The sequence below is a fragment of the Alligator mississippiensis genome, chromosome 2 (assembly GCF_030867095.1).
Source record: "Alligator mississippiensis isolate rAllMis1 chromosome 2, rAllMis1, whole genome shotgun sequence".
NCBI lineage: Eukaryota > Metazoa > Chordata > Crocodylia > Alligatoridae > Alligator > Alligator mississippiensis.
The window spans coordinates 192,900,487-192,916,194 of record NC_081825.1 but is presented as its reverse complement, the minus strand read 5'-3'; the positions used below and the strand labels follow the sequence as shown (position 1 = coordinate 192,916,194).

The window sequence follows — 15,708 nt, the reverse complement described above, 5'->3', positions numbered from 1 at the left end:
CAGCAGTAGCAGCAGGCAGTGAGGGCACAGGGCACTTGTGGCCTATGCAGGTGTTGCGGCCCGGCAGCGCATGGCTCCAGCCAGAGCTGCACAGAGCGGCAAGGAGCACAGCCAGGCCAGCCTGCCCCTATGACATGGGGCTCCCTGAGGTGCATGTGCAGCTCCTGGCACTCACACAACACCAGGAGGAAGCTCCACACAATTGAGCCAGCTGCCTTCTCCGCTCCCTGCTGTGCAGGTCCTGGGACTCCGCTGGAAGTGGAGGAGAACCCTGCCCCCAGCTCAAGTCCCAGGCCCTACCCATGGCGACATGGAGCAGGGAAGGCAGGCGGCAGTGCCTGCATGGGTTACAAATGCCCTGAGGGCCTGCCTGCTGCTGCTGCCGCCAGCAACAGGGGCTGTGCACCATGGGTGGGAGTATGTGGAGGGGCCCCCACACCCCCCACCCTCCCTCACACCCACGCCCTGTCCACCCAAGCTCCACGCTCCTGTTGCCCTCTCCCCCTCCCACCCAGACACACGCTCTGTGCTCCTGCCAGCCCCAGCCACATGCTTCCTCTAGCCCCCACCACCCCTGCCGCTTCCCTACCTGCTGCCCAAAGCAAGCACTGCAGCAGGGAGACTAGGAGGAGCCACTGGATGTCAGGGAAACCAAGAAGGTCCCCTGCAGCTACAGCAGCAGCCCTGCCCTGAAGCTGCGTGCTGGCTGGGCCAGGCCCTTCCACCCATGAAGATGGGAGCAAGGTGTGTGGGCTGGGTGGGGTACAATTCATTGGTGGGCACCCATGAGACAGATGAAATTGCCTGGTGGGCTGTATTCTGCCTGCCCCCGAGTTTGACAATGCCTATAAAGAGACTGCATGTGCGTGTGTGTTTGAGGGAGAGATCCACCCACTGGCTTCTATTTCCTGGAAAAATTTAACTATGCCTACTGGAAATATAGCCTACCCTGTGGACTGGCCCCTTGCCACTCTCCTGGCCTACCAGGCAGATGAGTTTGAAACCCCTGGTTTACTATTCATATCCTATATCTTCCTGGCTTTTTTCCTATATGCACTTCATTTTGTGTTTGCATTTTTTTTCTTCTCTGTCTTTCCTCACTCTTTCCAGTGTCCTCCAAATTTCTTCACTCACCTTCTTGTCCCAATCGACTTCTCAACCTACATGCATATGCTACATTTTCAAATAAATAAAAAGCTAACTAGTGGGTGTCTAGGAGGTTTCACTACAATATTACTTAACACTACCTTAGTCTGTCTTGCCCCCACTACTGTGGTATTCTAGATGTTTTTAAACAGAGATAATAAAATTTTACAAGCAACACTAAAGAATACAAATTGTTCTGAAGTGGAACTATCCCCTCATATACAAGTAAAGGTCACATTGCATATATGTATTCCATATTTTATAGGTCCAGTAGGTTTTACTACAATATCACAACACTGGCTTAGTCTGTGTTCCCTCTGCTATAGTGGCTGAAAGGAAACCAAACCTTTTCACTTCAAAAATCAGTAGTTTCACTGAATATTTACAACCTGGTAGATTTTTGATAGCCTGTAAAATATGCTGAAATAAATGAGTCTCAATTTCATTTGTCGTGAATGAGCACCCACAAGTCTTACACAAATGAATTGTATGACTGGTGTCTCCAGTGCCAAGAATTAAAAGAGTATGTAGACTGGGATGTAAAAACTGTTCATTAGATCAACGGACAAGTCAGAACTGAGCCTGATTAGAAAACACTGGAATTTTGATACTGAAGCTGACCTTGTATTGCAAATAAAGAAACTGAGTCTTCATTTCTGTTGTGTTACTCAGCTCAGTTCACATACATTAAGGCAATCATTTCCAGAGAGCCAAAAGCGATATTCACCAGATGCACTTCTTATACACCTTGCTTGCTAGTCTTAAGTTACTCCAGACCATTCACTGTGTCTGCTTTAAGCCATTCTGTGAACTATCAGGCTCAGATCCTGGGGTGAAACGTTCACAGAAAAGAGACTACAACAAATTTATACCGCTGCATTAGTCCTGTTGCAGATCTATGCAGTCCAATTAATACTAACTTTTATCTTGTTGGGATCCTTTGACCCTAGCTGACCTCCTGGCGCTGGGGCAGGAGGCTGGACCTGGTGATCTTCGAGGTCCCTTCCAGCCCTAACATCTATGAAAAAACACTCAACTGAAACAGCCTGGAATCAGACTTCCCAAAAGTAATCTAACAACACCCTCTTAGTTCCACGTTTTTCCTCCCTATGCAGGCAATATGAAAAGAGAACAGCATGGGATCTTCTATAGAAGCAGAGGAAATGGCTGAAACCAGTTTAAGATAAGCCTGGTTGGATGTAGTATCAGACTTAACTGATTTAAGTTAAACTGACTGATGGAATGTCTGTCCCAGATCCCCATGTTAACTGAGAAATAGGATAAATCAGTGAATTTACACGCCACAGCCAATTACCTTTTTATACGTTATGGGAAAAAAATCCCAATACATCCACAAATTCAAATCAGTGGTAGTACAGTAAACAATTACTATATTTACTTCAATCCACTAAAAGATTTCTCCCCCTCATTCAGCATGGGGAGGAAAAAAAACCCTTGTCTTGGATTCAAGTTCAGAAGTGGAGGGAGAGGGACAAGGAAACAACACAGGTGACTGTTGTGGCTCTGACATCAGCCCTGAGCCCAGGTCAGAGCCAGAATCAGAGTCACAGTAGCATCTGCCCCAACCCTCTGTATCTTCTTCCTCCCCACCCCTTACTCTCAGGTGCAGTCAGGCTCTAGCTCCCTTCGCTCTTGAAGCACAGAGCAGATGGAAACGCTGTCCTCTGCCTGGCCACTCAGCAGTTGCTCAACTCCAGGCTCAGGACACTGCTCCATCATTGGGCAGGAGCATGCTTCCATGTTTTCATGCCCCAGGAGGAAATGGAGCCAGAGCCACATCTCACAGTAAGAGGAAGAAGGATGAAGGGGGCAGAGGTTATGTAAGCTACAGGGAGAAGAAGCCTGCCCCTCTGCCACTGCTCTCCCTGCTGTAGCAGTGGAGGGTATGAATTTAAGACAACCTACCAGTAATTAGAGTTACATCTAGAAAACAATAAAATTTATAAAGTTTTCCATATACAGAATCTAATTACTGGCAGATTGTTTGAAAAATTCAAAGTAGTCTTGGATTCAGGTAATTATGGTAAGTCCATTTCACTATTTATTCATATTCAAATATTGCATTCCTTCATTAAGTTATTCAAGTGCCCGTTTACTAATTTCAAACAGTATCAGCTGCTCATTAAGATGATCAAGTGAGCTTACAAATTCATATTTCAATAAAGTTTAAGTTAAACGTGCACAGACTAGAAAACTGACAGTAAAAATGGTGAAGACTAGTATGCCTGCAGTTCTCAATTTTAGCATCATGTATTTACTTTGCTTTTTTCCTCATTACTATGAACAATTTAGTTGTATGATTGATCTTAAAAAGTCTGACTCTCTCCAGTGCCTGATGAAGGGAGTTTGTGCCAAAAAGCCTGCAAAGAACAATTTTTCCACTTATTTAGTTGGTTTAATAAAAGATAACACATTTACCCAAAGAAACTTGTCTGCCTATGTCCTTAGACCAACATGGCTACAAGCAACACCCCTGAAACATACATAATCCTTAGGCTCTTGGCCACAAAATAATTTTAAGGTAATCAAGTCAGCAGAATACAAAACTAAATACAGATGGAAACAGGAAGTAAGCAGATAAGTGGAAGGTAAACCCATGATAAAAAGTACAACATGCATTATGTCAACTCTAGACAGGAAACATAGGCTGTTAGGTTAAAAATCAAGGCTACTTCCTTATTGGTTTAAAAGTGACAGAACACTACGATTCATTTGGTAAGAAACTATCCAGTATAACTAGGTTTGGCAGAATTTGATTGTTATTTTTTTTTAATTTTGACAGCTAAAAACCATTGTTTCTTTTTAAGCATTTATATTGATTTTTAAACTCTTTGAATTTTCAGCTTGTGCAAAGTTAGGGGTGTTTTTCAATTTTTATTGATTTAAATTTTCAGGATTGCTCAAACTTAAATTTCCATATATTTCAATTATTACTGCTGGAAATGTTTTCCCTCCGGTCTGTGAGTGTGAGGTGAAGTCAGCCTTTATTGAGGTTTATTGATTAAAAAAAACCCCCATCAAACCCTGCCAAGCCCCAAATATTTATCTGGTGTATCTCCTTGTTTACAACATGCCTTGAAATAAGATACGCACCTCGTTTTGAAAAGCAGAATGAAGGCGGGGTGGGGGAGGAGAGGAGGTTCCTGGTAGTGATTAGCAGAAGCAACAGGAGGTGGAGAGCCAAGTCGGCTCCTTGTTCTACTCCCTGTGTACAGACTTGACTTTTGGTTTCCCCCAGTAAGCACCAGAAACTGCTCTTACTATATGTCTTGCATAAAAAAAAGGTGTACTCCAATTAAATCAGTAGCTGGGGTTTGTTGTTTGGTTTTGTTTTGGTTTGGGGGGAGGGGGGAAGGGGAAAGTGTGTTATATGCAAGAAAATACAGTATTTATTTGATTTTTATGCTGCTTTGCCCAGCAAATGCTCAAGGCATTGCAGGGGGAAGGGAAGAATTAAGTTTTCAAAAGTTATCTTGCAGTTGCTGTACCTTTTAACAAGCTGCATTCTACAAGCTGTCAGGGCTTTTCAACCTTTATTTCAATAAGTGTACCCCCAGTGGCCCCCCTTTTAATATGTACCACTGGGGGGGGGGTCCTGGTGAGATGTGGAAGGAGGGGGAGGGGGGGTTTGCTGAGCAGTCAGATGTGGAGTGGGGTTGTGGTGAGCAGCGGGGCGACGGCAGCACAGTATCTGTGCAGCCCTGCTCTCGCCCCACCCTAGCCCTGCTCCTGAGGCAGCGGCACAGGGTGGCAGCACTCCATCCCCGTGTACCCCCTATGACTTTTCAAAGTACCCCCAGAGGTATGCATACCAGGGATGGGCAAAGTCTGGCCCATGGGCTGGATTGGGCCAGCAGCAGACTCCATTTCCCAGCAGCCTCTGCTCGTGTCATTGCAGCCAGCTTCCATGGAGACCCCAGAAGCAGCAGGGCAGCGACAGTATGGAGCCAGGGTTTCCACAGAGACTAATCCCAGCAGCACTGACAGAGCACACAGCTTGGGCAGGGTGCTGCTCCACGGCTGGGATCTTGTGGCAGCAACAGTGTGGCCCAGATCCAGGGCAGAGCCACGATACACTGCCTAGACAAGGGCATGTAGGCAGCGGACTGTGGCTCCAACCCAGCTCTGGATGCCCCATACATGTGTGCAGCTGCAGCGCAGCAAGCAGGTAGCCAGGAGCACAGCCTGGCAGTGTAGAGAGTAGCGTCCAGCTAGTAAGTCTATTGGGAGGGAAATGACATGGGGGAGGGGGGGCAGATGGAGGGCCCCACACTGAGGGAGTGGGGCAGGCGCTAACCAGTCAGGGTGCCGCTTGGGGCGGCAGTGGCACTGCGAGAAGGGCTATAGCCACCCTAAAATTCACCCATCCCAAGCACAGCTCAACTCAATCCCTGCTGGGCAGCGCCTGCCACTGCCCCTGCCCCAGCCCTAGTGCCACTCCCTCCCTCACCACAGGGGCCTCAACCTGCCCCCCCTCCACATCTCTTCTCTCCCCCCACAACAGACTTACCAGCCAGATGTTACTCTCCAAGCTGCCAGGCCATATATTAGTAATTGGATCAATATCGGCTGATATGGCTTGTTAAAAAAAGGCAGCCATTGGTATCAGCCCCGAAAAATCTCTATTGGTGCACTCCTAAAAATTACTTTTTGGAAAGGATGCCAAAGGAAGTTCTAAGGGGGGAAAATAGATCTGCAACATTAAAGAAATAGTCTGGAAATTGTGCCATTAATGCTAAGTACAAACATTTGGGGGGCACTAGGGGGAAGTTAAACTGGTTCAAAATGGAAGCCCAATATCAGCTAAGTCAGGATGGGGGGGAGAGGGGCAGGGGGTTGGGGTCCAGGAGGTATCACCTACAGGGTTTTGATGGGGTCCAGTATAAAAAGCTTGATACTACATAGATTCAAGTATATATTACACTGGGTTCTGCAATTTTTAGACCCATTTGCATGCATGGAAATTCTGTACAGTTACAGGTTTAGACTGATTGCTGGTCACTGAGACTAAGTCCATAAGTATAAGATCAGCACTGGGACAGGCCAAATTTAAATGGAGCAGCTATTTTGAACCTCCCCAAATGTCTGTACTTAGTCTAAAGAAATGGGGGGGATGGGGGTGGAGAAAGGGTGCTAAAACTATCTGGACTCTGCAGCACAAACAAGAAAAAAAAACTTAAAAGGGAACCAACAACATGAATAACCACATCAAGACAGACAACAACAGAAAAAAAAACAAAAAACCAGAGAACCTACAAAACAATGGAAACAGGAACATGTGAATAAAGCAAGTCCTGCCCTGAAGACCAAAAAGCAAGTGAAAATTCTCCTGAAGCAAGCTATATTGGTTTTTACAGAGGACACAAAGAATCCTAGGAGCAAAAAGGGTTTTTCAGCCATAAAAATAGACAAAGGAAAACAAAATAAAATAAATGGCCTTCTTATACAGTTCTGGCAAGATTTAAAATCAGGGCTGTCCAACTTCTAAGCTGTCAGGGACTGCTCAGCCCACGAGCCGCACAATGCTCACCCTTAGCTTCCCAGCTGCAGGCTCCCCACTGCACCACAGTGAGTGCTCTGGGTCATAGGGTCCTACAACACTGAAGTTTATGCAACACTGCACCATCTAGTTCAACCCCTAAGGTAGGAGCACAAAGTAGAAGCTGGATGGGGAGGTGGGGCAGGAGGGAATCTAGAGCCCCCAAACAGGAGGATAAGATAATCTCCACCACAGAATTCTGAAAAGCACCAAGACATAAAACTGCAAATATGGCAAGAACTTCTGATAAATATCAAGTTTGAGGTATTACTGTATAGTTGTAGAACAGCAAAACATTTATATACTTACTGTATTCTCAATGGTATGCACGGTTGTTGAGCTAAGTGAAAAAAGTAAAGCCATACAGGTAAGTGGAAATGGGAAACTGCAACATGGGCTTAACAAAGATGGTTCATTCCAAACTAAACCAAGATCTTTAAGAAAAAGAACTACATTTTCTAAATAAAGAAATGTAATAGCATATATCACACACCTGAATACAAGATATGCACCCAGTTTCTAGGAAGCCCCAAGAAGGAAGGAAGGTTTTACCTTGGAATATGGTTAAGTACCTGACATGTGGAGTCTCCAGTGGTGGGAACCAAGTACCACAGTCTAGGAACTTGTGGGCTGGAAGCCATAGGACTTCCCAACCCCATGTGCTGGCTTGGTCCAGGCATGGTAGAGCCAACCTTAGATAAGGCTCCAGAGTAGTGCGCCAAATACGACCCAGAATCAGCATGCAGTCCCCAGACTCAGTGTACTGGATCCAATTTGGCATGTGGTTTCAGTCACAGGCCAACCTTGTGTGCCAGCATAGGTTCAAACATTGGGGGGGGGGAGGGGAGGAGGGATGTGAAAGTAGAGAAGAGGAGCAATTAAATGCTTTCACTGCTCCACACCAAATGTCTTGACCAACAGGGAGGTCTTTTCCTTGTATACAATGCACACCTCAATTTTCCCCAGCTGGTTTTGGGGAAAAAGTTATGGTTTATATGTGAGCAAACACAGTAGATACGATCCAGATTTCAGTAGAACATTCTACACTGCCAAATAGGAAATAACATTTAGCCACTTCTCCTTTAATCCAGTTCCTTAGAACAATATTGCTACAACTTGGATACCTTGCCCATCTTAAAACTCCTATATTAATTTATTACCTTCTCCAGCATAAGTAGTTGTGTTGAAAAGGGAACATCAGGCCAGAAAAAGGTTTCTAATGAGTTTCTCAAGGATTGGTCTTGGGATAGAGCTCATTTAATATTTTGATTAATATCATTCTCCAAAGAGTAGGAACAGGCAAAGGGCTGAAAGTTGGAAGGCATAATTCATAGGGAGGAGAATCCAAATGCCATACTGGAAGAACCAGATGACCAGAACTCAGAGGACTATGATGATGGTCAGAATTGATACACAGACATGCACGGTCATGCAGCATGCTAGTTGAACACAGAGTGGCTACAGATCACCAGTATGATGCAACAGATAGCATCTGTTCTTTTTTACTAAGTTTTCATCAGGGAAGGTACTTCCAGGAAGGACAGGGAATAACTGTACAAAACACTGGCAAGGCCTAACATGGAAAGCTGCATACAAAATTCTGGTCTGTATATAAAATACATGTTCAAGATGGATATTTTAAATAGGCACAGGAGCAGAGAAGGCTACCAGGATACCAAAGAAGATAAAGTCCATCTTATGGGGAAAAACAACAAACGAAAGAGCACATTTTGCTTCCTCAGCCTAACAAACAAAGGCTGAAAGACGATGATTTTAGCTACAGGATAAATACTGCCACAGAAACAGGTGACCATGAATAAATTCAGGGTGGAAATTAGAAGAAAGTTTCTAATGGTCTCCAGCAGTGATATTTTGGAACTTGGGCAGTGGAGGCAAAAAACCTGCCAGTATAAGATGGTACTTGTTCAGCTTAGGAAAAGGATCATATGAGGATACCTCCTGTGATAGCAGTGGCTGAACTTAATGACCCCAGAGATCTTATCCATCCTGATGTTTAAACGGAGAATAGACCTGTTGACGTGGACAATTAGAGTAAGAAAAAGTGAAAAAGTTCATGAAACCTGGCTCCCCCTCTATAAAGGTAGCCTTGATGCAGGGTCTGGAATCATAAACAGTATTAGACACAAGACAAACATGTTGTATCTGAGTTTTTCCAAACCTCTACATACTTGCAAAAATAAAATAAAAAATTGATGGAAAAAACCTGCACCCCTGTAGTTAGCCTGTTTCTGAAATAATGAGAGTTAGCCCAGAACTGCAAGAAGCACTAAATTGAAAGACCAGGAATTTTACATCAATGGAAAATTATTTTAGCTACTGCCTGGATGATATTTTTTATCTGGAAAGCCCAGTTTGGTCTTTTAGAGAAGATATCAGAAAGCAAACCAAAAAATATCCTTGATATAACTATTTCAACTATCCAACCTGAATCTAAGCAACACGAGCAATGCAGACTTATTGGTGGGAATTGGAAACAGAGTTTCCAATAATTCCAAGTGAACAGATCCTCCAGTCAGTCTTGGCTGCCCATGCCAACTTGTGACAACTCTTCCCATAGGACCTTATGACTATTGGCACTGGCTGGAGCCAGCTGAGGAGTCCTGCATAACAAACCCTCTGCCTTTCTCAAGAGTTCACTCTAGTTCTCCCTAGATGTTTGGACAGAGCATGCTAGTCAAATAGTTGCAATGCCAAAATACAACTCCTCCCCACCCCAAAACACTGACATATTTTGTGATCCTTTTTTTCCTGCCATCATTCCCCTATTAGTTTACAGTCCTGTCCTCTATTTCTCTTTAGATGCTGCAGCTTGACAGGAATGAAAACAAATCTCTCAGTCAACCACTGCAGAAGTAACTGGTTAGGAAAGCCATTCTCGACACAACAAAACCAAAGTAGTGGCCTTCTTTAGAGAACTCATCAGCTCTGGCCAGTGCACAGTCCTAATAGGCAGATGTGGAGTAATCTACACCCTCACAAGCTCATAAAGGGTCTCATCACAAAGCTCAATCAAAACAGACTTAAGCGAAGACACTGGCACAGGCTAACCCTTCTGGCTCTGCAGGCCAGATCCGGCCTGAGGGCCATATATTACTAACCCCTGTCTTACTGGAGGAAATTTTCTGTGGCAGTGTTTGATTTCAGCTATTTTAATATAATTTACAGGCAGCTCCCGCTTAGCGCTCTTAATTGGTTCGTGAAAAACCAAGCCTTAACCAGAACTGAAAGTATTTGATGACCCAAGATGGCAACCACGAGCATAATAGTGAAACTTGCTGAGCAATAAGTGAAATCAGGTATCATTTTAAAATGAGCATTATAGCAAAATAGCACTAAGCAAAACAGCATTAAGCACTGGTTGCCTGTAGTCAATACTTTCATATTCCTAGTAGTTTAAAAAGACAGACAAATATCAACTCTTTAGTATAAATAGGTCTCCTTTGCTATCCAAGAAACAGGGCTTCGGCAGAGATAACACTATCTAGGTAACTGATATTTAGGTTTTCCAGTAAGCTCTCAAACAAAACAGGAAAAAAGGAGACCTGAAATTCCTACTTTCTTCTTTGATACATCAAGGACCTTTTCACACTTGTTTTATACATTATAACACAATAAAGATGCAAGCCTAGTAGTCTCCCTTTGCAGGCATATATTGAGTGATATTATTCCTTTAATCTAGCTTCTTCTGTTCTTTTTATAATAGTTTACTTGATCACACAACACTACTGGTATTAGAAATACGGGATTTAAGTTTTTAGCAACCCAGCAAACCAGAAGGCATAGTCGCTGGTTTACATTAAGACTTTGAGCGGGTTTTGACTATTCACAGCTCCAGTTAATTTAAATGGGAATTGTGGGTGCTCAGCAACTCTGAAAGACAGGCCAACAGCCTACATCACGGCTGTCCAATTTGAGTAGCTGGGGGCTGCACACTGTACTGGCCGTGGGCCCCAGCATACAAAATGTGAAGGCTGCACACTGCAGGGGCCATGGTCCCTGCAGGCTTCCCAGGACTCCCATCACATAGGCAACAGGGTCCAGCAGGTGCTCTCCCTCTGTGTCACCTTGCACCTGAGACCTGTGGGCCACCAGTTGGACAGCCTTGGCCTACATTAGCAATTGTATTCAATGCCCTGTCCTCCTCATGACACCCTTTGACTCCTCACTGTATGTTGCTTTAGCACATTTTTACCACAGAAACATTATAGTATATCATTGCTCCATGGCATGCAAATGATGTCAGCATACAGCAAAATGAATGTTCCTACACAACCAGGAAAGTGGTGAGGGAAGCAATGTTTATTCCACAGAGACTGCATATTTTAATTCTGCTGTTTCTACCAAAATATTTAGAAGATTAGAATCTACTGGTTAAAGACCTGCATTTGAAAATGTCGACAAAAACTGACCTGAAATGTTTTCTTTATTCCCCCTTTTTTCCCCTCAGTCTCACTATGCATATTTAATTTGTTGTCCTGCTGCATTTATTGCTTTGTTCATGTGCCAAATGATACTTTGTTCATTTATGTACCTAATTTCTAGTCCTCCTCTCATACTTTAAAATGAAACCATATGGGATGCATGAGCAAAGTATTCCTAGTGTAACTTAAGTATCTAGTTCTCTTTTCACCCTTTAAAATGAGGCCATAGGAGATACACTAGGATTTTTTTTACTGCTTCCTCTCCTCAAAACAGTTTTTTCAAAATTATGGGTTCTGGGAAAGAACCAAGAGATCTGGCCATGCTTGTGTACACAGTCTTCTTTTCCAAGCAATGCTTTTAGTGCACTTCAAATTTTAAAGAGCAGTTTTGAACACATTCAGCTTTCCTTACTTAAGGCTAAGTGAGCATATTCTGCCTTGTTAGAATTTATCAGCTTTTTACAGCTGCAGGGATAAACTCTACTTCAACTAAAAAGGAAGAAATGCAAGATTATGGCAGCTATTCACTACTGTAGCTCTCCAGGTTTTCTTCCTACACAGAGGGAAAGAAGATACACTTACCTGTATATAATGCTCAAATGCCTTTGCTCCAGAAGCAAACAGAACAGTTTGACCACACTTGCTGTTAAGCAGCATAATTATGAAAGTCAAATTAGTAACAAGATTGCAAATACCCCACCATCCCCAGAATCATCATCTTTCTATTCCGGGATAATGTTGGTGAAACATTCTAGAACTTCCTTAGCAAATCAGGAAGTTTACATTGGAGCAATTACTTTATTTAAAAACCCCTAACAGTAGTGCTGTAGATTCCAAAATTTGAATGCACGTAGTCCAGTGGCTACCAGCTTATTTAGACATTTGTCTCTGTCCACATTTTCATATATTAAGAAGATAAAGATTTTTATCCAAGTCTTTCAAGTCATTGCAACTAATATTTGCCACTGTAACAAACAATACAATTCAAAATACTGATTTACTGTACCTGTGGTGTTTGGCCCTGTAACTTGGCAAGCTGAGTTGTTCGAATGTTTAAGGACTGACTCCTTGTAACAGTTGCTCCAGAAGCAAGCTTCCCATTAACTTTTCTTTCAAGGTGACATGTTACTAGTGATTTTTCTTCTAGTAGTACAGCATCCCAGGGATCTTCCACAACAGTAACAGAAGTCACATTTACATCATCTTCTGTTTTATACAAAGTCTCCACACCATCCACTTTTGGTTTACTTAGAGGATCCAAGTCTAGCCAATCAAATTTACTAATATCACCACAGTTTTCTGAATCTGACAGATTAGGAACTGCAGATTTAATGCCAGTCATGTCTAAGTCAGTGTTTAACTTCCCATTTTTCAAGAATTCTGATGTTCTGGCAATTTTATCAAACAAATTTGCCATTTCAGGTGTAAGCACTGGACAATACAAAGGTAAACTTCTCTGTGGATGAAAAGGTGCAGCAGCCGATAATGGATATGAAATGTATTGGGACCGTCCTGGAGGACGGAGATAGACAGGTTCTGCCGACTGATAAGTGGACATACTTGGATGGAAGCCATTCTGAAATACACCAGCTTGTTTACTGTAAGAAGCCACTGGGTTAATAAGAGGTAAAGTGCAAGTCACTGGTCCAGGTATTCCAGGTGTCCACTGTCCTCTTTGACCCGTAGGGGTAAGATACAGTTGTGAAGAAACTGATGGGCTCAAAACAGGAGTTGTTGGTAAAGCAGGTACTTTACTAGATTCAAAACTGTCATCCAGAAGCAGTTTCTCTAGTTCAGCATGAGAAAGTTTATCTATGTCAATGGAATTTAATTTGCCTTCCCCCCTTTCAGCATCAGACTCTGGGAACAGCATGAGATCATAATCTTGTTTATTATGAGCGTGTGCTTTATTTTTGGTGCTGCTTAAGGAACCACGAGTTAGTTTATTACTAATTGTTCCTTTCTCCTTTTGCATCTTAGCTAGTGCCTCAGCTTCCATTTGTAATGCTTCTTCTTTGTCCACATCTTTTGTCCTTGCAATCCCCAAAGAAGGTGATGATTGCTGGTTAAATCCATTGCTATCAGATATCTGAGCCATGCCGTGAAAACAGAGGTCCATTTAAAGAGTGAACCCTTCTTGTAAGTGATCTTTGGACCTTGACTCTATGAAAACAGATTCAGCAGATCTGTAAAGGGAAAGAAAAAGCAAGAAAAATGTGCAAAGGCATAATTTGTACACTTAACACATGACAGACAAACAACAATTTAAGCAGTAAATATGGACCTAAGCTTTATATATTAACCAATTTCCAAATTATGCAACTTTAAGTTTCTGAAAATCAAGTTTTCTTTTAGTTATCTTTCCTGACAGAACTTGTGCAAAGCTAGTCTAAACTCTTCTATTCACCAAGACCTACCTATTTCTCTTGTCAGTTCTATATATGCAATTGTTCAAACATAGTTTCCTTTGACACTCTGAAAAAAATCAACTATGAAATCACCACTGTAATGCTAGGAACAGACATTTTAATTAAAAGGAGGAATGTTGGCTTGGTGGGTAGGCCAGGACTGAAGACACTACTTTGTCACGTGTGATCTTGGGCAACTGATCTCTGGGAGTCTTGGGTATCCAGGAAACAGGGATGTAAGTCGCTCTCATAGGCATATTGTGAAGATTAATTAAGGCAATACGAGTAACAAAGAGCTGGTTCTCTTGATACATATGGTCAGAAGACTTCTAATTTATCACCAGTACAATGCATAAGGTAAAAAAAAATGATGCACATCAGACTGATTACATTGTATTATAACATGAAAGACCACAGTTACATTATTTCTTGCTGAAGGCTTTTTATTCTTTTAGAAGTGTTTGTTTCATCATACTCAGACATCATAATTAGATTCCCCAACAATAAACTGTTTTTCACGTTCAAACAATGTACATATTTACATATGTTTATATTAATCCTCATAATGGCCCTTGAAAGTAGGTATTATCCTTAGGAGAGAAAAAGATAAACTAATGGAGAGAAGCGAAACCCAAGATTAAACAGCAAATAAGAGATATTGGCCAGAATTTCCAATTCTAATCCTATGCATTATTTATTCGATAATGTCCCCCTAAGGCTATCTAGTAAACACTTGCACCAGTTTAGAAGTTACTCCACGGTTCCTCTCTGGCCATGTGCAGTTTTCGTTCTTATGACAGTATATCTATTTCCATGTTTCACAGCAGTAAAATGGAAAAAGTACTGCTGGGTTCAAGAGCTGGAAAAATTCCACTAACAGCCCTAAGCTATAATGGAAATGGCAAGATACAATTGCAAATGAGTTTCTACAGAGAAGTTATACAAACAGCAACAGAGAGCTTCAGGATTTTTTTTAAATGGTATAACCTCTTATTGTCACTAATCCAATTTGTTTCCTATTTTTAGCTCTCCAGAATGTATAATGTACAGATCAACTTTTATCTTACTTTAGACTTTAGTCTTCCAGGATAAAATCAAAAGGAAAATAGGTAAATAAAAATCAGAAATTTTACTTTGAGGGATGACTGAGGAAGGGACAAGAACGGATTTTTTAATACATCCATTTACAACTCAAATTAGGGGTTTCATTACACCCATTTAATTTTAGTGACCAACATGTTTGAAGGAAGAAAATTTTTGCTGAAGGTTCTACATCCTCATGTTTCAGGTTAAGACTGAGAAGGAATATTAGCATCAGCATTGTACAATATCCAGCACAGCTGAGAGGCGGGGAAGAAATAAATAAAGGCAAGATTGACAGTCCTAATACTTTTGTGCTAAGAAAGAAAAACAAATGTTTTTAAAAATAAAAATCAGGTCCTACTTCATGTAAAACTGCAATGAAAGAGTTGGGTTTTTGTTCTTCTTTACAGACTAACCAGACTGTAAACATCTAGAGGATCACCACTTGGTAAGTAGTAATCAAAATGGATCCATAGGAAAACGCTACAAAAAAAGTCAACCTTGTCACCTTATGGTAGGCTTTTTCACTAGTAAAGAAGCTGTACACAGGAAACCCTTCCTCAAGGCTTTTGACATCATCTCCATTAAAATTCTCACAAACAAACTAGGGAAATATGGTACTCACTTAACTACTGTTATACAAGTAGACAACTGGCTGGAAAACCACACTCAGAGTAATTAAAACCATCTTTCAAAATGGTAGGCTGCAAGTGACATTCTGCAGGAGTTTCTCCTGACTCTAGTAGTATTCAATATTTTCAGTAATAATTTTGATAATACACTGGACAATGCACTTAAAATTTGCAAGCGATACCAAGCTGGGACAAGATCAGAAGCATGTTGGGAGGTCAGGATTAGAATTTAAAATGATACTGAAAACAGGAGGAAAGGGAACTGTTCTCAAATAGCAAAGATGTAATTCAATAAGGACAAGTGTGAAATACTAAAAAAATTGATAGATACAAGTACACGTTCAAAATGGGGCAGAATTTCTGGAAAAAAGAATGAGGCTCCTAATGAATCATAAATATCATACTGTCAAAAAGCACATACCAGAATATAAAAAATG

The 15,708-nt window shown here is 42.0% G+C and overlaps 1 protein-coding gene across 2 annotated transcripts in view; it reads right to left on the bottom strand.

The window, feature by feature from the left end:
- PIK3C2A (phosphatidylinositol-4-phosphate 3-kinase catalytic subunit type 2 alpha) overlaps positions 1 to 15,708 on the bottom strand; it is a 97,851-nt gene that overhangs the window by 64,374 nt on the left and 17,769 nt on the right. For both annotated transcript variants that reach the window (XM_014602315.3, XM_006277170.4), the window contains exon 2: positions 12,155 to 13,334. In XM_014602315.3, coding sequence (XP_014457801.2) covers positions 12,155 to 13,267 — 1,113 coding nt within the window. In that variant the 5' untranslated portion in view covers positions 13,268 to 13,334. The remainder of the gene's footprint in view (positions 1 to 12,154; positions 13,335 to 15,708) is intronic.